Source organism: Podarcis liolepis (assembly GCF_965112155.1).
Source record: "Podarcis liolepis genome assembly, chromosome: 8".
Taxonomy (NCBI): domain Eukaryota; kingdom Metazoa; phylum Chordata; class Lepidosauria; order Squamata; family Lacertidae; genus Podarcis; species Podarcis liolepis.
This window is the reverse complement of record NC_139560.1, coordinates 49,908,037-49,930,833: the sequence shown is the minus strand read 5'-3', so window position 1 is coordinate 49,930,833 and position 22,797 is coordinate 49,908,037. Positions and strand designations below refer to the sequence as shown.

The 22,797-nt window shown below is 41.6% G+C and overlaps 1 protein-coding gene across 1 annotated transcript; it reads right to left on the bottom strand.

The window, feature by feature from the left end:
* Positions 1–2,643: 2,643 nt before the first annotated feature.
* Positions 2,644–20,732, bottom strand: IMPA2 (inositol monophosphatase 2). Its single transcript, XM_083518826.1, has 9 exons — positions 20,282–20,732; positions 17,500–17,633; positions 15,218–15,322; positions 14,185–14,230; positions 12,730–12,838; positions 11,347–11,455; positions 10,486–10,637; positions 5,549–8,853; positions 2,644–5,042 (listed from the first exon to the last, which is right to left on the bottom strand). Exons 1-8 carry the CDS (start codon positions 20,387–20,389, stop codon positions 8,738–8,740), a joined length of 879 nt encoding a protein of 292 aa, XP_083374952.1. The 5' UTR covers positions 20,390–20,732; the 3' UTR covers positions 2,644–5,042; positions 5,549–8,737.
* Positions 20,733–22,797: the final 2,065 nt, after the last annotated feature.

Sequence of the window (22,797 nt, the reverse complement as noted above, 5' to 3'; positions counted from 1 at the left end):
GGGACAGCAGTATGTAGGTGTCCAAATTAGGCAGAGACACTTTGCATTGGTAGATGCTCACATGTCAAGAAATCTTTGCACACAATCTCACATAACACGGGTGTTGCAGAATGAAGATGTGATTTCAGGGGCAGCGCTCAAAACATGGCCCTGCTCCCTTGTCACCACAGAATTGCCCTAAGTGTAAATATAACTACTGTATTATGTTTTAAGAGACATCTTCTACAGTCAAGGTCCAGTCTTCCTCACATGACAATGGGGCTTGGTTGAAATAGGTCACAGTCTTCCCTGTGCCTTGGCCAAATTATCTTTTTCTCCTGCATCTGACCTGAAGCTTTCCAAAGCCCTGCCCTCCAGGCTGCTAAGCTCTCCTCCTCTTCACCCTCGAACAGACCAAGAGGAAGAAGAGTTTGGATTTGATATCCCGCCTTTCACTCCCTTTAAGGAGTCTCAAAGCAGCTAACATTCTCCTTTCCCTTCCTCCCCCACAACAAACACTCTGTGAGGTGAGTGGGGCTGAGAGACTTCAAAGAAGTGTGACTGGCCCAAGGTCACCCAGCAGCTGCATGTGGAGGAGCAGAGACGCGAACCCGGTTCCCCAGATTACGAGACTACCACCCATTTTAACTTGGTTATAATGCAATTTAAACACAGTGACAGAGGGGCTGGAAGTGTCCATGATATAAAGACTGCAGAGAATCAGGATATACACACCACTCCCACTTAAGAATCCTATGTAGGTCACTGAATTAATGTGCACAGGGGTTGAAGTCTGGTTTTTAGTGCCAGGGCTCAATTCTGAGAAATGTGCAACATTTTTTACCTGAACTTCAAGGCCTGAAGTTCAGGCAACAGAGCATTACCTCATTTACCTGGGGGCGGACACAATTGCTTTTGTGTAGATATGGGTAGGATTGCACTCACTGAGTTCACTGAAAAAGAGGTCCTCATTATGAACGCTCTCGACTGTGGTGCCAGTCTTATTGCAAATGTGTGGAGGAGACATCCTGAGCTCCTAACACCTTGTGTAAATATCAGCACATTAATCTAGTGACCAATAAATCTAATCAACAGCTCCTGTGAAAGTATGGTTGCCACCAAGATAAAAGAAAGGTAACTTTAAGACAGGAAACAAACAAGGATAATCTGTTTAGTCATTGCTCACTAGGATTATATTCTTTCAAATTTCAAGTAGGCAGGAAATTCTAGGAAGAGAAGAGACAACAGAACAATAAAAATAATGAAATTATAGTAATTTACTCATCTCAAAGCCTCCCTCTCTTCTCCATTACAACATATTGGCTAAAATTAATACAAAAGCCCAATATTCCCAATGGTTAGTTAGCTCTCCACGTTCCAACAAGGATCTTACTCAACACTTTCAAGGAACCAAGACATGCTTCACTTTAAGGACAGGTATACCCTTCCCCTCCATTTCTTGTCTTGCTATTAATGTGTGTTGTGTGGCAAAATTGGCACTCTTGCTTTCTGTAGGCTTTTGAGAATAGTTTTAGACTCTTTCACTCTTTACATCAAGGCATATGTGTACTGTACCATTTTGCTGCCTGTTCAACTTGCAGTTTTGCTGTCTGAAGCAGCATTGATATACCATATTTTTTGCTCTATAAGATGCACCAGACCACAAGACGCACCTAGTTTTTGGAGGAGGAAAACAAGAAAAAAAATATTCTGAATCCCAGAAGCCAGAACAGCAAGAGCGATCACTGCACAGTGAAAGCAGCAATCCCTCTTGCTGTTCTGGCTTCTGGAATAGCTGCGCAGCCTGCATTCACGCCATAAGATGCACACACATTTCCCCTTACTTTTTAGGAGGGAAAAAGTGAGTCTTATAGAGCAAAAAATATGGTAAGTCACTTTCATTTCATGTAATAAACCAATATTTATTTGTGTGGGAACTTCTTGTGGGCATACGGTTAAGGGTAAACACATCTTCATAACGAACACACGTCGTAACTCCAGCAAAAGATCCTAAACCTCTTGATATGTGTGTATGAATACATGTAAGTGGTGGACACGAATGTGGGTTCAGACACATACACTGTAACACATCTTTCCGTTCATAAAGTTATAGACCTTAGCAATAACTTATTTTATGAAGACTTCTAACTGGTTAAATCACAGCACAATCCTAACAATGTCTACTCAAAAGTAAGCCCCACAGGATTCAAAGTGGGTTGCTCCCAGGGAAATGGGGTTAGGATTGCCGCCTCAAAAAGGACAAGCAAAGCAGTACCAGAGGCACAATATCTTGTTAGTACGCAGACAGCAACACTACGGTGACTATAATGAAATCATTGCTATGAGCATGACCATTTTTAATCACCCTTTCCTGAATTCACCAAAAAGTAATTTTCACTTAAATAAAATGGACACAAGTGCTAAATAAATCATTTAATAGAAGTTGCATGAGCAGTAGACTCACAAAAACTTTCAGTGGAAACACTGGATATTAATTTAACTATTAACTTTCCCTTTGGCCCGGCAAACTAAATTTTAGCTTGACCAGTTATCACAGGTTAAGGAAAGTTAAATTAACTGAATCTTTCACCCTACTCCCAAGTGCTATGTAACATGATGCGAATACATTGGAAAACAGAAGTAATAGACAGTAAAATATCATAATTTCACCTTCAAATGTATTAATCTTTTATTTGTAGAATACATTAACAGAACTCCTAGACGACTGTTTGCACAAGTTCGCTAGAAAACCTGTCCAAACATACAGAAGTGTGCAATAATACCAACCTGAAATGTATTAAAATTTAATAATAACAATAATAATGTCAATTTGACTTCATTTTGAAATCTTTAAGCAATGACAAGCACCCTTGTATTTATTTGTAATTTGAAAAATCGCTCTTTAAACATATTGGTGGTAAAAACAAAGTCATGACCTGGTGTGACCTTTCGTCTTGCATCTCAAACCCGGCTTTCCCACTACCATCACCACACAAATGCATTTGACAAATATAATGGCCAACAAATTTAATGCCAGCTCAGTATTCTTGACCCTCCTTCCATTCTGTTCACTTAAACAAACACACTACGAATATATTGTTTGAGTCAATTAAATGTACATTCCTCTTCTTTTTAAAAAACAGAAATGATTAAAAAACAACTCACAAATACTGTTTCAGGGTGAGGATTAGTGATGTGACTAGTTCTAAGCCAATCAATGCTATGTTCTGCTGGCATCTGGTGTAAACACAAATAACATGTTTTCCCCTTATGACTGAACACTTAAAATATGACAAGTAGACTTCAGTGGCCTCACTGCTTAAACTTATACAAAGTCTATAGCCATGGCTGTGATCCACATCTGTATGCGTTTCATGGCTGAAGGATTCCTAGCTTTCTTTTTTGAGGAAACATTTCAGAAGGGAGCCCCTGCATGTATCTAGGCTATTTATTTCCCTTTTACAAAGAGAACAAAGGCCCCTGCACATGAAAGGCTTTGGCTTGCATTCTAAGGCTGCAATTTTGCACAGTGCTTCACAAATGAAAGTCCTATTAACTATTTGAAAGGGGCTGATCATAAATGAGCATGACGTAGACAACAGCTCTACTAAAAGCAAGTAATACTAGTAAACCCCACTGGGTTCCGGGTTGTACTCTTAAGCTTTTGGTTATACTTAACACCTGCAAACAAGTTACTCATTTCAGATTTTACATATATTTGAAGAAAAACCGCTAGTAGCTTTCAACAGTTACCCCCCCCCCCGAAATCTGTCCAATGCTCTGTTAGTCATCTTTAAGCTAACAGATAACACTACATCTTGCAGCAAGGACTTCTGTGAGTTCACTGTACATTATACGAATCAGCACTTCCTCGACCAACCAGTTTCATGCACAATGTAAGTGTTTTGACAACATACATTAATACTTCTAATAATTCTGGATAATATTATTTAATTCAATAGTAAGGTTTACAGGATTCTGCTGCAACACATTAATTATTCCTCATAGCCCCATACAGAGGTAGAAATGTCTAGGTTACCAGATTTTACAGCAGTATTTCACAGATATGAATAAGTTTAGTAGAGAACAGTTACCGGTAATTGTGCACAATTACTGTAAGAATCACACAGTATAGACAGATTCATAATTTTTATGTCTAAACATTGTAAACTAAGCCATTTAAAGGAAACCCCTGCGCTCCCAAGTTCTTTATGTTGGAATAACGTCACACACAAAACTCCTCATTGTGCCGCACCTGAAAACAAAATACTTTGTGCTACCCAAAAATAGCAGAGTTGCTATTTTTTAACGTTTTGGTTGTCAGGATGGCCAGTTTCCTTCTGCTATTTTTTCAGTTGAAAATAGTAATGTGTATACAAAAAAATAACCAACATAATACCAATACTTGTTAGACTCAGCTTCAATCACTATTTTTTCAAAGGATGGGATGGGGGAGTTAAATACTGTATATATATTAAAAATGAATGTACCAAGTCCAAATTCCATCGTTCTTTGGTGCTGTTTTTCTCTTGTGCCATGATTCTCATGAACCAACCCTCTCTCCAAGTTGCTATCAAAATCATTCTAGGGAGAAGAGCAATAGACATTCTGAATCATGGCGGGGGTGTGTGCAATTGACAACCCTCCCCCTCAAGTGGCATGGCACCGACTAGCAACTATGCCTGCTATAAAAACGGAAATGAAGGAAATGAAAAAATGCATGAGTAGGACAACCTGTGCTTGTTTAATATGTTTTACTGTATTCAAATGGGATTTAGGTAAAGGTAAAGGGACCCCTGACCGTTAGATCCAGCCGCGGACGACTCTGGGGTTGCGGCACTCATATGCCGTTTACCTTCCCGCTGCAGCGGTACCTATTTATCTACTTGCACTTTGATGTGCTTTTGAACTGCTAGGTTGAGAGAAGGGACTGAGCAAAGGGAGCTCACCCCGTCGCGGGGATTCAAACTGCCAACCTTCTGATCAGCAAGCCCTAGGCTCCGTGGTTTAACCCACAGTGCCACCCACATCCCACGGTGCCACCCACGTCCAAATGGGCCTTACTCCCATGTAAATGTGTATAAGACTGCAGCCTTAACATAGCTAAACGACACCAAAATACTGAGCTGTAAGTCAGGTAAGTCCTGTTTGAATCTTCACTCATTCAGTGAATTAACTTGGTCTTAGGCAGGCTCTCTCCACAATCCCCAAAATAAGGATACTACTACTCTTAGAGGACTCTTACAAGGTTTACACATGAGACACAGAAAGTACTTTGAACATTCTGATGTGCTATATAAATGGTAAGTGCTATTAAGTCAACAGTGCTTTAACTGTACTCTCTCAATTTTAAATATTTGTATAGTCTGACTTGCAATGACAGACACACATCATGGTTTAGGACTGGCACAGCTTCAGTTTGTTCATTTCAGAATTACTGAACAACAGATTGCCAACTTATTTGTTAATTAAGGTACCTGCATAGTAATGACTGGGGATGGGGGGTGGGGGTAAGGAGATGACTAAGTAGTAATAATATCTTCTAATCATTGACGGAAAAAGCTATAACTTGCCGATTCCCACCACCCTGCCATTTAGCTGGTAAAGCCACAGAAAATCAGCAAAGGAGTTGGCAGTCCTTTAAGCCATAAAATAAGCTATTAAGACAAGCATTCAAGCACAGCATGAGTTTAGTGTTGGCACTAGTATTGGGTTTAGAGTTTGTTTCCCCACTACCTTCGCTTTGCCAAAACACACACAAAAACTATGCTGAAATTAAAAGCTTGAGAGAGACACAAAGGTGAGCCACAATGTTTCTGCATTTTTAGGGCTTTCCTGCATACAAGTTCAATTACACAAAAACTGTTCATTTATTGTGCACATTCTTCATGTCTTTCTTCAAGTTTTCACTTCTGTTGGAGACACCACAATTTCCAAACACTCAAATCACAATACTTTATACCTGGGAAAATGAGACATTTCACACAGATAACACATTCATTGCCATTAATGTTCAGACTGGAACAGAGCAAACAACTCACAGGCACCAGAATATTTTTGCAATGCAATTAACAATGTGTGACAATGTTTCCATTATATGGCTATACAGTATTTTGGTGAACCAGATGCACCAAATTAGAGGATTATTTCTGTGGCTGCTTTGCTTCTTGCACCACACAGTGCTCCAGCAAAGAAGCTCTAAAAACACACACACAAAATGCAACAGAAGCAAGGCTAACATGTAGCAATGTCTTGTGATTTTTCAGACCCTTCCATTCAGAACATTTATTTATAATATTTGCAAGTCACTTTTTCCATTCACAGAGTGGGTTGTGCTCAGAGCAGCCTACATCACCATCTTATTAATATTCTTTGGGTCTTTACAATCTTTTTTCTTGCACACGCATATAGCTAAATAGAATAGTAAACTCCTCTTAGACAGTAGGATGTCTGTTTATAAAGCCAGGGTTGTATTTCTATGAAACAAAAGAAAATTCCTAGTCCCAGATTTTCATATTGGGACCAACTGGCTCAGTCTCACAATCCCAATCCTGAGTATTTGTGCTTAAAAGTATCATTAGTTTTAATGGCAGTTATTTCCAGTGTGTTTAGGTGTAGGGGATCTTAACATGACACAGACTACTACAGGGGTAATGTTCTAGTATCTGGGTTTTGTTCATGATGCTGACTTTCAGTAGCTGCAGAAATTACAGCAATTATCCACACAGTTACTGTGGATAACTGTAGATTCACATCATTTCTAAGGTCTAGCTCCCACAAAGGACAGATAAGGAAATAAATATTTTGTGGGCTGTAGTTGAAACAGCATGCATTGACTTATATGACTGAATGCTCTGCCATACAAAAATAAAGAAACAGAACTGCTACATTTAGGGAACTTGTATGGCTAACTTAGGATCATTCCTCTGACGTACTAAATTTTGGTTGGTTGGTTGGTTGTTGTTTTTTGGTACAGAGAAGCATTCAGTCAGTCATGTGAGCCCACACCTGAAAAGGTAGAGTCCAGGAAGAGGTTTACCACATTATCTGCTATTTGTGAGAACTAAGCCTAAGTCATGACCCTTTCCTGCTCAAGCACTCAATTCCATGGTTCTCTTAGCAACTGACTAAACGTGGCCAAGACAGAAGATTCTGATGCTATTTTCAATAATTGGTTAAAATACTTTGCTTCGGTCCTTTGAATATATCTCCCTTCAGAGCCCTTTTCAAGTATTAGCACCCAGTGGAAGAGACTTTATTTGCTAGTGTTCTATAAACTCCACTATCGAAGGCAGCATGCCTCTGAATTCCACTTGATGGGAATCAGAAGAGCACTGTTGAACTCATGTTCTGCTTATGAGCTACATAGAATCACAGAATTGCAGTGCTGGAAGGCTCCCCGACAAGGGTGATCTAGCTCAACCCTCTGCAGTGCAGGAACCACAGCTAAAGAATCCTTGAAAGGTTACCATCCTATGAAGGTTTTTCAAACAAGTCTCTTAAATATTGCAGAGTGCTTGGTGTTCCCTTTCCTTCGCACCTGTCCAGGTTGGGCCCCAGAGATCTGCCCGCTCAGCTTGCCTGCCTCCTCTCCTGGCATTCTTGCTCACCCCCAGCTCTGGTGGTGGTGAAGCAAGCCCCCTCTGTCCTGGGGGAGCCAAAGGTGGGGTTGCCACTGGGCTCTCCCCCTCTCTTCATTAGAGGGGTTCAAACTGTCTTTGAGCCAAGGGAGAGAAGGCTCTAGAGTTCAGGGCTCATTGCATCCTAAGGCTGGAGGACCCATGGAGGACAAGGTGAGGCCTGATCTTCCCATATAGACATCTGGCTGGCCACTCTAGGATTCTGGACTTTATGGGCCTTTGGCACGATCTAGTAGGACTCTTCTTATGTTCTCACCTGAATAAGATTCCTCATCCCCACAGTAATGACTCAAGTGTAGCAGTGACCAATGTGTTTGTATGGCTGCCAAGCTAGTTCTGTGCTCAGTGCTATTACCTAGGTTAAAACCATCACATCCTTATGTGATGTTGTATTGAATTTTCTAGGTCATGAAAAAAACAACACCCTGCTGTGATTTATGTTGTGCTGCTTGATTGAAGCTGAAGATTTTCAAATGTTGGAAAACAGCTTTTCATCTTCTGATCAGCACCAATATCTACTATTTAAGTTACCCACATAAATATAATACACCATTCAAGGATATGTGCCATTGCCACTTTTGACTGTGCTACATAAATGAGTGTAGTTGTTTTTTTTAAGTAAATAGAAGTGTAACTATCTAAGGTTTGTTCTATACATGTACTTTTAAGTTTAGAAATCTCAAGCACTGTTGAGTGTGAGTACTTTAGGCACACAATTCGAAACAATTTTCCCTTTGCTGCAGAAAGACTAATTTACCTGAGATCTGCAAAAATAAAGTTTTATTTATATTTGAATGTGGTACAAACCCCGCTTCCCCTCTGCTTCAGCCTAAAAGAGGCAAGAAGTGAACTCAATCTGGGATACCTGTGATTTTTTTTTTAAAAAGCATAGCTGAAATAAATTCTCATTAAAAGGGGGCCAAGAAGCTTACAAAAATTAAAAATTTCCCTTCACCTTCCTATAATGCAAGTAATTTTTTTTCATAATACCTTTGCTATATAGACTGTATTAAGAAACCTACAATTAAACCATTTATCCTATAAGCAAGCCATCCTGAAGGAAGCAATGTAGTTCCAAAAGGACAAGTTTCCTTGTTTCCAGGAATATGTAAGTCCGGTCAATTCTCATCATCTCGCCTATAGTGAATAGTCTGAATTTCCTGAGCTATGAATGCAGCCATTTCCTGGGTACCTGCTGCGACCACTCGGCATGACATTAGATCTAGAGGTCCACCTACGAAAGGAGAGGGATTTGATCAGTCAAACAAAGCACTTGAGGTTCAAAAGTAATGCGAGACTGTCCCCTCTGTGACTCAAAACATTTCCCATATAGTACAATTCATCAGATGAAAGACCTCCATTTCACGGGAAGACATTAAGGAGCAACGCTTAGCTGGAACGCACCCACCTTCCCTCTATCATAGGATGGGGCAACCATTGGGAGATAAGTAAGTTGCCTGATCTAGATAGGGTTGCACTTTCTCTGAAGGAACATGTGCCCAGCTTGTGGGTACTCCTGGATACATTTATGTCACTAGATGCCCAAGCATCCTCTGAGTTTTACCAGCTGTTTGGTCTGGGATAGCCTGACCACAGGCTATCCATGTGCTGGTAACCTTGACGTTAGATTACTATAATGTGCTCTATGTGGCACAGCCCTTGGGTCTGCTGTAAACCTCCAGCTGGTGTAGAATGCAGCAGCTACGCTGCTGACTGGGACACATGGCTGATAGCATATGACATCATTGTTAAAACATATGCACTAGCTGCCCATCTGTAACTGAGCCAGGTTCAAGGTCCTTGCATTCGTTGTAAATGAACATCTTAGGTCCAGGATACCTTAAGGAATGCCTAAACTCTTATATCTGAACTTGATCACTGAAAGCATCTGCAATAGCATAGCTGGTTGTCAAGTTGGTGGGATTCATCTGACAACAACAACAAAACTGAGACGTTTTCTGCCCAGTAAGGGTGGAATGCTCTGCCAATAGACATTGAGCAGGCACCTTCAGTTTCAGCCTTTTAACACCTCCTGAAAACTTTTCTATGTCACCAGACTTATGCAGGCAGTCTTTCCATATTACCGTATTTTTCCATGTATAAGACGCCCCCATGTATAAGACGCCCCCTATTTTTTGAGCCCAAAATTAAGATAGAAATATTTTAAACACCAAACCGAACAACTTTGATATTTTATTAAATATTCAAAACACCGGTATATTTAGTACCGTATATTGAAACACTGAACAGTGAGGCAAGCTGTGTAATGGCAGCTGCTCCTGTCAGCTCAGTGTAACTCCATTGTAGCTGCGGCTCCAGCTCTCCTGCCTGTGTGTTGCACTTTTGTCTCAGTATTTACAGTATGTACCGTATTTACTCCACAAGCGCCGGCAGATGCGAATGCTGATTGAGGAGCTGCTACTTCCAGAGCTGCCTGAGTGAGCGCACTTGGGAATGGGGGGTCTGGGTAGCCAGGGGGCAGCTGAGGGAACCGAGTAGAAAGGACAATGCCTGGAGTGGGGGCTGCTGGGGGGGGGAGTACCAGAACAGGGTTTGTCGTGAGGCCATTAGTGAGGTGAGGCGGGGGGGGGGAGGGAAATAATATGGATGGTGGCATGTATTTATTTATATATATAATTGCAACATTCAGTGTAAAAACTTAAATTTGGGGGGGGGGTATCGTCTTATACATGGAAAAATACGGTAATTAGTTGATGGTACCTGTATGTAAATGTTATGTTTAGATATGTTTAGATAGATAGATAGATAGTTGTAAACATCTTTTTTACGATGTGGTGATATGAATATTTTTATAAATAAAGGTGCATTATAAACATGTGTTACAAAAATAATATTTTTTGCTTACCTGAAGTATCCATCACAACACCACCTGCCTCTCTGATAATGACTGTAGCTGCCGCCAAGTCCCAACAGTGCAAGCCAAACTGGTAATATGCATCTGCAGCACCAGATGCTAGAAGACAGAGCGCCAACGTGGAACTTCCAATGACACGAACCCTACAATAAATCACAGGCGGGAGCAAAAAGACTTGTGAAAAGAACGAAAACCATTGATAAAGCCAACCCATGAGGATGTACTCATGAGTCAAGGTTAGAAAAACTAGTCATCAATTTTAACCAACGATTTGTTGCACAGACAAACTGGCATATTCACAACAAGTTAAAATATTATCTTAAGAAAAGCCAGTCATATGTTTCCAGGTGTTTGTCTCAACATCTCCCCCTTTCTTTACAATGTTATCATATCCAGCAAGCAATGTCTGTTTGTCCTATACAAGGCTGCCCCGTCTTCATAACTCCCAAGCAAAAAGAAAGAGGAGGGGTGCTGAATGACTAACACTGAAAAGTTATATTGATGGTGCAGTGAACACTGGCAAAGGAAGAGGAGTGCGGAGGGAGCGCTCCGCCCCCACAGGCGATGTGTGCCAGGTCCCTGCGGGCAGCGCCCCCCGCCCCCAGGATGTGCGCCAGCCCCGCCCCCACCTGCTCTCCGCCCCCCCCCCGGGCCAGAGCATGAAGCTCCGCCACTGGCAGTGAATGGGGAAGTTGGTTCAGATGGAGTTCTGTAAGTGCACCAGAATGCCTGCAAAAGTTTAGGTTCACTAAATTTAAATGGATGGCCTCAGTAACTGAAATATTAATGAAGGTGCTGGTTCTTTTCTTTACAAAGGTTTATGATTTATTTACTTTTTAAAGAAGATCTTACCCATGAGCTTGGGCCTTAAGCAATCGCTCCATGTTGCTGAGAAATAGTTTCAAAGTGTCAGGATCTCGTTTTGGGCCAATCTCTGTTAAAATCAAGGCCTTTGAGATATCTGCAAGACAAAAGGTTATTTTGTATTATTGCAACAGCTTTTCAAAGTAGGTACTGTCCAATTTCTACTGTGAAGGATCTTTGGATATTTTACAATAAGATCGCTTCGCATGTTCATATATTTCTGTTCTTTTTTGAGAGTCTTGCTTATTTCCAAAAGCTTTCAACAAAATTCTGTGTCTTGAAATTATGGAAAACAAATCTGCTTATTACTTTTAGCTAAATACGTTTATTTGGAAGCAAAGTCTTATACTCTTAGAATCACAGCAGATTCTGCAATAATATTCAGTCAAAATAATTCTACAGCCTATCAGCTCTAAGCCTATCACAAAGTACATTTAAATCTTACAGTAGAATATATCATTCCTATCATATCACATTTGCAAAATTCATACATGCAAAATTCATAATTAATACTACCACCATGAACTAACATATTATTTTGAAAAGCCTCTAAAGTGATTGCATAGCCTGCACACATTAGAAGCCTATCCCAAGTCCTAGTATTCTAGGACCAATTAACTGAATTTCAAGCTTTTGGACAACTTTTCTTTAGTGTATACATACATACTTCACATCCTACGTTAATTTTTTTAAAATTCTCCATTGAGAAGTCTGCTAGTCTTCCTTAATGACAATAAAAAGTCTCTCTACTTCCACTGATAGAAATCAGTCAACATATTTTCCAACAAGAAATAGGTAATAAATAATCTAGAATTCCACTAACTCTGCAGGCTGACAGTGCTAATCCACCCTAAGTAGGCTGCTTCATTATTACAGCCTCAACATGAAATGGGGTACACTTAAAATACTTTCACTGCAGTGGCTGTGATATTTTGAATACATTTTTAAGGTAGTTTTACATAATTGTAGAGAGATTCATGCCAGCACCATTCATAAGATATGAACTATGTCCACTCACCTGTCACTCAAGAGCTGCCTAATCATAAGATTAAGCAAGGGTCACCAGTTCTATTGCGGCCAAATTTACAGTGATTTATAAAAGCCTCTTTTAAACTATTAAGCTCAATAATTAAAGTATGGTATAGAAAAGAAGGACTACTTAAATAAATGTAAAATACATTCAGTTATGCAGAAGATACATCAAGGGTGCAATCTTATGTGCACTTACCTGGAAGTAAGCTCCACTAAACAGAGTGGATCTTACTTCTGAGTAAAGATGCAGAAGATTGCTCTGTAAGTCTACCTACATATGGTAACAACTCTCTAATAATACAATATTCAAAATATTTCTTTTATAGCGCTTAAACCAACCTGTCACTTTTGATACCTGAAGCCTTTTGTCATTACAAAATGCCCCTTGACCTCTTCTACCAGTGTATAATCGTTCTTCCGTGCAGTGATAAATTACACCAAATTCAAGCTTTAGCATTTCAGGAAAGGAAAAAGATTGTGAATGCAATTTGTATTATATATATTGCAATATAAACAGATTATCACTATATAAAATGCATATAAATGGCAGTTTATGCTACTGATAATAAAGAAGAAATGGTTTTGAGCATGCCAGACTTTCAACTTCACAAGGTACATAAAATTTCAATAAGAAATTAGTTAATCCATCTCCATAGACATTTTAGGGCTAATTCTTACATGTTCAGAAAGCCCCTGGAAATCTTTTCTGCACATTGTTGACAACAATGTGCAAGAGTTCAACACATCAAACGTATCACACAACTGCTTAGTTTTCAAGTTAAGCACCAGTTACTATCCAGATGTAGCCAAATATTATTCTATGGAACAGCTTTGTCCTTTCCACCTGCCATCTAGCAACAAGTGTGTGTCCCAGCCAACAGACAGCATTTGTTGTTTCCCCTACAGCGTAGTCCTTTTCTGTTCTTGTGGGTTCTGCATGAAGAAAAACTGCATTGCATTACCATTGCATCTGTGTAATGCAAAGTCAGCTACTCTGCCCTTGAAGGAATAGTATCAAGGGCAGACTTATAAAGGCTGCCAATACAGGTTTTCTAACAGTCAAGACAAGAATGAAAAATTACGTTGCAGCACAGGTAGGTAGATGGCAATAGAAAAAAAACCAACAACTGGTAAGTCTGCCACTTGATTGATGAGCTGGAAGCTGCTTGCGCAGTCACTCAGGAAACGAATAGCATGGCTTGATCTGACCTTTCCCTTAAGTATGACACTCCTAAATGCATTTACTTGGAAACAAGTCATGTTGATTTTAATGGACCTTATTTAAGAAAAGAGACATACATACATACATACATACATACTCCACATTTTTCTCTGACAGGGGCTCAAGGTGGCTTACAAATTAAAAATAAGAAAAACATAGAAAAAGCCATCATTAAAAAACAATTAAACATTGATAGAATTAAAACATGCAAGACTACTTATAAAAACAGGTCCCTGAAACTGGGATTAGCTACCGTTACATTCTGCCAGACATAAAGGCAGGGCGGCTTATACATACTCTTTTACCCAAAGAATGATTCCAGAATCCATTCATTTACAGTAGGTCATAATAAGACTACTCACAACCCCGAAGGATTGGTTTCAGGATTATGCAGATTGGTGTATTCAAACCAAGGTTATAACAGATTAACACTTCAAGATAAATACAGTAACCTAAATGGCTTTCTGTGAACTTCGTTATTTGTTATGAAGCTCACAAGATTCTCACTAAGTTTGTTAGATATTAATCTTTCACTTAATCATGATAGCAGCAGATAAAGCTTTATCCTATACCTCTTGATTAACAGCAAATCCAATGCTGACGGCCACAGTCGGAAACCTGTGTAAATAAAACCAGTTGCGTCTGTTAGTATGCTCTCTAAACAGTTAATTTCAACAACTTTACCTGTCAGAAATGCGAGAGTCTTAATTTCTTTGTATCTAAAGGAATTGCACATTTTTACTTTTTACCTTTTAAAAACAAGCCCAATGGTTAAAGAATTAGGGGCATCCTGATCTGGTGGATCAGTTTAGCAGTGACCTTTCCCCAGTAGCTGAAGCAGAAATAGCTGACTTGACTTTGATTCTCAGAAAATCCCTTTCCCTTCTTCAAATCTTAGGATGCTGTGCAATTGATCAGAACCTGACGACTGATTCAACTACAACCGTCCCTCCCTCTTTGGAACTCTCCACTGAGTTTCAAAACCAGTTTGCCATGCTAATGGCAGGGAGAAGGAAAGTATATTGTTAAAAGCTATTGTCCTTAGGTACATTGTACTAGTCCAATAGTTCTCTGGATTTCAGCCAGAGCCTCTGCTGATAAGGGACTCTTTTAGAATAAGGTTTTTATAGGTAACTGGTATGCTGAACTAAGGTGCCAACCACTACAGTTTTTGATTGTTTGTGGTACAGCAATGGTAGCTTCAAATTCTTGTGCTACTTAGTAACTACACCCTTTTGGTACTTGTCCCTGCACTTGTGTTTTGGTGCTATTCAGTTCTGTCCACCTGTAATAGACTTCCACAAGGCACTACATGGGCAAGAACCTATCTTGATAGTAGCCAAACTATGTAACAAAGGAATTGAGTGTGTGTACTCCCCTCACAATAACACTTGGGAAGCCCCAAGTCATAAACTAGAATCGAGTTTGTGCATATGCACTCATCAGTCTTCCTCCCAAAGCACTGGGGCAGAAGTTGACTCAAGAAAGTAACCTTATATGCAAGCAAGCCTTACTCAAATAGGTTGGACACAGAAAAAGAAAGAATGACAGAGAGCTTGAGAAAAGGCAGACGTAGCTTTTTTGCAGCACTGTTTATCTATTTACCTATGTACAAAATTACAGGTGCCATCAACAGGATCAATAATCCAGGTAGGGCTGTCACAGAGAATGCACTTTGAACCAGCAGCGGTAGCTTCTTCGGCAATAAACCTATAATGGATGAGAAAATTAAAACTGAATTATTACTTATTGGAAGGCACTTAGGCACTGGCATTCCCAAACATAGCTGTTTTCTGCTACGTTTGGCCTTAAACAAGCATCAGATAAAGTACTAAAAGTTATGCTAAGGGGATCTATGTAAGTCTTTGCATATTACCCAAGAGCACATATAGAAGGTGTTTAAGTGACTTTCAGGGCCTCTATGGAGGTTTCAGGGTCTTACACAAAGGGAAACCCATGTATCTTCACTCATGAAAAGCTGTGTGTGAATACAATGTAGCAACAGTTTGTACATCACAACAGGTAAGAGGTGTCATTTTGGATGACAGTCAGAAGCACATATAGAAGATATACAAGTCACTCTGCAATGAGTAGTTTTCTTACTATTGAAATAAAAACTACTGAGTAAGATTCAACCTTTGTCCAATATATGAACCAGGCAGGCACATGAATAGAAAACGCCTGTTCATCACTATCATGTCTTATTTGGCTTTAAATCGCAGTGTGGGTTCCCTAGTCATGTGATAGCCATATTTGGACATCACACTAAACCATGGTTTAGCATAAAGAGAATGAGCTGCACCAAGCTTTGGCCTCCCTTTCCAGGACACAAGGAGATCAGAAGCCTAAACTGAAATTAATGCTTACTATGATTTGTTTCCAAGAACAGGACCATTTTTACACAGAACACCACATGTATTTTGAACATGTCTTGCGCTATAATGCACATGCAACCCTTGACCTTTTGCTGCACTGTGTGTACATTCCAGCAATTAGTTTCAGCTTGTGCAAAGGACATCAAGCTTTACAAGATTACCCACACCTGGAAGAGTTACAGTTTTCCCACCTTTTCACAGCTATTCTTTCCCAATTAAAACTAGATGGCAACTGTCTATTGAAGCTTAGTGCTATACTTGTGAAAACAACCTTCAATTCCAGCCTATATAAAGGGAAGGTTACTGTTTTTGTTGCTGCTGTTGGGCTTTTTTTCATGTGAACAGATGTCCACTAAGATTAGGCTAAAACTACTATATTCATTTCATTACAGGAAATCTAATCTGGATTTGAGAAGACATTGGAGGCAGGAGAATTAAAAAAGAACACACCCTTTTAACATGTTGTCTCCCGCCCATGGACAACCAGTTATATTCAACAACTCTCACCTGATGTTTAACTGGAGAAGTAGAATGGTTACAGGAAGGTGGTCAACCTTTTGTTCTCCTGAGGACAATCAGTCACCCTTTCTCTGCCAATCAGCAAAGGAGCAGGGGGCAGGTACCTCTCCATCACAGGACTGTGCTGAGAGGAAAAGCCCTCCCCTCCTAGCCCAGCATCGTGATGGTGAAGTAAAGTGTTCCCAGTTCTGTCTTTCCCCCCTCATTGCAGTGCTATGCTTTGAGAAAACTCACTGAATGACTATCTCTCAGTCTAACATATCTCAAAGCACTGGGATGGGCTATACATTTTATTGCATAACTAAGGGATCCAGCTAGGTTGAGGGCTGCATGTCAGTGGTAGACAAGGTGAAACCCACACGTCCCCACGCTCATCCATCCCCCTTTCATAAGTTATTTACAAATCTTCCCTTCTCTCCCCCACTGCTAGCAATCTGGCAATTAGGTTTAGAACAAAGGCCCCCATTTGCATTAATGGGATCTGTTTTCTTAAGCCTAATTGCCATTCCGGCTCCTCACAATCTTTAGAAGAGTAGCAACATATGGGGAAGGTTAACTCACCATGGCTAGCTCTCACCACCACAAAAATCACTCCCATGCAGCAATTAGGGTTAAGAAAAATGGTCCCAGCTAATTGCTTCATGGGGCTGAAACAGATGAGGGAAGGCTGCAGGATGGATGCAAAAGCTCAATGTGCTGCATCTAGCCTACAGGTTGCCAGTTCCCCATCCATTTATGACATTTTCAGACAATTGGCGGCACATTTAAGTTTATCACCAACTGTACGCTTGACAGAACTATAGCCAATCCCTGTTATCTTACTAGTGTACGTCAGGTGCATGTTTGTATCATTCAGTCACTGCATTCATACAATGTGTGAAGCAGCTTATTAGTATTGATATTCTCCAAGCTTTCTTATTCACAGAATGACATTTTCAATTCCAGTTCAAAACATACGTAACTTGCCTAGGATAATATCATAGCTGGACCTACCTGTGAGAGGGAAATTTTTCTTTCAGAGCAGAAACAATTAAGTTTTCCACAAAGTGATCTGTTTCTGTCACAAGATCTGCTGCAGAAGTTTTGGTAGACACCTGTTTTTCCTCAGTGAGAGCTTTGCTAATAATCTAGAAAAATTAAATCAGAAATTACTTTACCATTTCCCTACACAGAACTCTCAACTGACTCAAACGACAAGCAATAGACAAAAAAAGTTCACAGTTATGCCCATATAGAATTGCTTAAAAACATCAAATGGGTTTTGTAAAAACAAATAAAAATTATTCCCCCCATAAAAAAAAAATCAAACTGGTACTGCTGTGACATGTCACCAATATTTCAGAGACACTGGTCTGTGCTGATGTACACAATCAGGATGTAAAAATCCATTCAGTTACATTTTCAACATTTAGAACTCTGCTGTGTTGGAAGCCACAGGTTTGTCTCTAAATTATTATAAGCACAAATGTATTTTTACATATTGTTTCACAGTAATTTCCATGGTGAAATTATCCTGAAGAGAGAAGGTAAGATGTAGGTAAGATGTTTCATCCCTCAGAGGCAGAGGATGAGTGAGAGGGAGGGCTATCTGTAAAGGTAAAGGGATCCCTGACCATGAGGTCCAGTCGTGACCGACTCTGGGGTTGCGGTGCTCATCTCGCTCTATAGGCCGAGGGAGCCGGCGTTTGTCCGCAGACAGCTTCTGGGTCATGTGGCCAGCATGACTAAGCCGCTTCTGGCGAACCAGAGCAGCGCACGGAAACACCGTTTACCTTCCCGCCGAAGTGGTACATATTTATCTACTTGCACTTTGATGTGCTTTCGAACTGCTAGGTTGGCAAGAGCTGGGACCGAGGAACGGGAGCTCACCCCGTCATGGGGATTCGAACCGCCGACCTTCTGATTGGCAAGTCCTAGCCTCTGTGGTTTAACCCGCAGCGCCACCCGCATGCCAGGGCTATCTGTATGTGGTCTTAAACACACACAATTGTTTCCAGAGAACAATGGGCATATCTTCCCCTTGACGACTACCAAAGCATTTGACCAAATTCTGCTTTAGTAGCTTGATAGCCACCCACATTTTATGAGCAAAGGGGAGACTTCAATGAGATAGTATTTTTACACATTGTTGTTTCAACTGAAATCAAAAGAATTGCTTTTGGATTAAGTCCCTTTCCTTCAAAATGGTTTCAGAATGCGACCCTATGGTAGCAGGGCATGCTTACCCAATTTACCTATTACTTCTGCTTTAATTTGGCAACTCAGAAGAAGCTGTGTTATACTGACACAGGCCATGGAGCCATCTAGCTCAGAAATGTGTATACTGACAGTGGTTCTCCACCATTTTAGACAGGAGTCTCTTTCAGCCCAAGCTGGGAATGTCAGGGACTAAACATGGAATCTTCTGCTGTTCCACAGAGCTATGGCCCTTCCCCATGACTCCTCCTGGTAACTGTTCGGAAACTGCAGCTGGTACAGAATTTAGGGGCCAGATTGCTGACTGAGGCAAGTTGGGTCCTGTCCTTGTGAGAACAGTCCTCACATTTCAGGACTGAACTCTGACATTGAAAAGAAATTACAGTCAACCTTGCCTGGAAAGAGAACCTGTTTATTATTACATATGGGATCATTCTTACTTTCAAATACTGCTCTATTTTTGCATATTAATGTACAGTAGTTCTTACTGGGTCATTTTGCTAGGATTTCTTATAATGCATAGTTCCCTTTACCTGTATGTCAAAACACCTTTTCAACTACCAGTTAATGGAATGCTATTGGCTAGACACTGATACAGTATTTCCTTTAACTCTTTTTTTTCAACCTATACATTGCCCTTTAAAAAGGGGGTCACATCTTAACAATGTGGCTCCTTAAATGGTATCTGAAGTTGGCAATGGAAAAGCAAGGCATTCCTAGTGAAATCAGGACTACAGACTCTTACCCAAACTCTTGTTGAATATTAACAAGATACATCCTTGACACTGAACACATTAATGCAGATACAGCAATGATGCAATACAGTTTACTCCCATTTAAACCCACCCACGACCTCAAATTAATGTGTTGTTTTTTTTAAATCAAGTGTTCCAACAATGTTTTCTTTGATATCTTACCATGGGCTACTTTTAGGCCAGGTAGTTAAGAAGAGCCATTTCTGTAATGTCCAGAAATGCAAGGTAGCTTTCCTTTGACCTTTTGTTTGACCTGGCCCAGCTGAACCCCATTTACCTCCTAAACTGTTAATCCAGTTTGCCCACATCTGACTTTATTTCTGGAAAAAGTACTTCTGTCTACCAGTTCTCTCTCTTTCACCTGCATCTCCCCATTCTTTTTCTCCACGTGCAATCTTATGCACTTGCTCGAGAGTAAGAGGGAGCTATTAAACTAAATGCACCTCGCGTCCCTGCCAAACATTCACAAACTCGACCGACCAGCCAGAATTGACAAGGCTGCGTGCAAAAGGCTTGTAGTACTCAGAAGCTCTGTCCGCAACCAGGAGACCTGGCCCTTCGCTGCCCAGCAGGTAACATTGTGTGTGTGTGTGTGTGAGAGAGAGTGAGTGAGAGAGAGAGATGGAGATGCAGCGATTTCTCAAGTCCCACACGAATCTCAAAAGGAGGCAGAGAGGCATGTCAATCCGTGTTTGGAGCTTCTTGCTTACAGACCCCGCAGGGTCGGGGGAGGGGCAGCAGCGGAATGAAAGGGGGAGGGGGCCGCCGCCCCCTCCCCCTTGCAACCCTGCTTCCCCAGAGCCCCCCACGTGGCGCCTTCTCACCTGTCCGGCCCGGAGCGCCAGCTGCACCGCCACCTCCATGCACTCCTTCCAGGGGTCGCCCGGGCTGGCGGCCGCCTCGCCCCGTTTCTGCTCCCCGCTGGCCTTCATGGCAGCCGTTGCCCCCCTCCCTTCCAGGACGCCTCCGCCTTCTCGGGGCCCAAGTGAGGCGGCCTCCCCACCTCGGTCCCCAGCGCTAGGGGAGGGCGAGCAGGGGGCTGGGGCGCAGCGCTAGCCCAGGCGTCGCTCGTGCAACTTCCCCGCCGCTTGGCCGAGGCTGCTGCTGCTGCTGCTGCTGCTTCTCCCGCTTACGGCTGGACGAGGCTGACTTCTGCTGCCCCGCTGCGTCCCCGCTCCGACTTTCCTCGTCCGTCTGGCTCCCGCGTCCTCTTTCCTCGCTCGGGGAGGCGAAAGAGGCGCTGACGGCACAGAGGCGCCGCCTCCTTGGGCGAGAGTGACGGCACTTTGCACCCATCCAGGAGCGGCAGCCTCCTCGCCACGCAAAGCCCGCTCGCTGGCTGCTAATTTTAGGACGCCGTTCAGACTGCTTGTGGCAGCAGCCGCAAAGGCTGGGCCCTTGAGCAGAGGACGAATCATGGGCTCGGGTGTGTGTGTTTTTGTGTGTGTGAGAAATAGGATGTGGCTCACAGGAAGTTCCTCGCTTCTTTCAGGCAGCCGCCCGCCTCAGTTTAACATCTGGTCTCATCCTCACCTCTTCCTCTATGAGGTTGCTTCTGACTGCAGGGCACTTTGTCATTGTTGCCATACAGGGTCGTTCAGCTTGCCAACCCCCGGTGCTGTTTCCCCTCACTTTAACCCCCGAGAAATGCCCTTTCCCATCCCATGTAATTATGGAGCTTACCAACCGCATTTCTGCAGAAATATCCATGCCTCCCCTCTCCTGCACACAAACCACCACCACGGAAAGCTCCTACATCTTCCTCTTCCCACGCATTGCATCTGGTAACATACTTTTCACCTTCCGCCCAGTCAGGGCTGGACCAAGACACAACTGCGCCGTTCTGAGGCGAACCACAAAATGGTGCTCCCTCGTCTCCAGGGAAGGAGTAGTGAGTTAAAATCTAGGAGAAAACAGTGAGTTAAGATCTACACCCTTGCCTTATGGGTGGCCCAGCCCTACACCCAGTTAGGAAGCCACAATTTCCTCCTGTTCTGCAGAACCTTTAATACCTCTGCTTTCATCTCCACCCCACTCCCATGCCTCGCCTCCTACTCACTTTCTCTAGGATGTAGGTACATTTTGTAGGTTTTAAAACAGATGTACATAAATGCACAAAGGATCAGATTCTTCATGTACCTGTTATGGCACATTTGGCTGCAGAAATTGGATATGTTACATAAATAGATCAGAACCCGAAAATATGAACCAATTATGTGGTCAGTTCCTAGCCTAACATTACATTTGTTCCTAAATTATGAGAATGTTGCATCTTAATCTGCACCTTATATTTCCAGGCTGTGGAAGTTTTATGTGAGTTTAGTTTTAGTATATAAACTTAGAAAATAATACACACATTTGTATTTATTGTATCACTATGCAGCTTAAAAAAACTTTTAAGCAATATCTCAAATCTGTGGACAATAAAATGCTACACACACACACATTGCATAATGCTTAAAATATGCTCACAGTTTTTCAAAATACCTATTTGTTGCATTTATATATCACCTTTCTGTCAAGTCCCTCCAAGCAGTTTATAATTTTAAAATACTAAAATATATTATATGTAAAGTTAGCCCTAGGTGGGGAGAGGGAAGTCTGACTGGAGAAGGTCATAGTGTTGTCTTAACTTGCCTTGGCCACTCTCTTCTTCCTTCTCACGGGGTAGATTACTGTTGGAGTAACTGGACATGAGAAGGGCTTCATTTCCTTCAAAAGTGTAAATCACTCCATGGATGAGCTAACTGCAGGCGCATGGCCAGCCAAGCCAGCTGCTGTGGTAATGGCCCAGTGCCCCTACTATAACTGTGATAGATGCATGTCAACTCAGTAGTGTCCATTAATCAATTAGCCAGTCAGTGTTACTTGTCAAGTGTAACATCTTGAATTGCTGAACTTATTTAGAGCAACAGAGATACTTTGTACTTTTATATATCTGTGTATATCCATATCTGCCTACAACCTACAAGCCGTCCGTGTGGTGACTGGTACTGCAAGCAACTTCTAGTAAATGGGTGTCTCACCTGCCTGAGATTCCCAGCAATTATGACTATTGGCCTTATGGGTGGGGAGGGGACAGTCTGACCGGACTAAGCCCTGATATTATATTTTCCTTCCTGTGGTGGGTTCGTCCAAGATCAGATACTACCTGTTATTTTCTGCAAATGCTACTACAGAATGTTAAAGAACCCCCTCCTGCAAAATTCTGCAAATAGGCTTTGGCATGTTTCCTGTGCAGGAACTAAAGGTCAGACACTCATTAAGAATTCACTGTACAGTTAATGGGTAGTACAGTGGCATACATGTCTACTCAGAAGTAAGTCTCTTTGCATTCTGT

Coding starts and splice junctions, on each gene's coding strand:
- IMPA2 (XM_083518826.1), bottom strand. CDS start 20,389: ATGAAGGCCAGCGGGGAGCAGAAACGGGGCGAGGCGGCCGCCAGCCCG. Junction 17,634..20,281: donor TGGCGCTCCGGGCCGGACAG/GTGAGAAGGCGC, acceptor TAATTTTTCTAG/ATTATTAGCAAAGCTCTCAC. Junction 12,839..14,184: donor GATTTGCTGTTAATCAAGAG/GTATAGGATAAA, acceptor GAAATGCTAAAG/CTTGAATTTGGTGTAATTTA.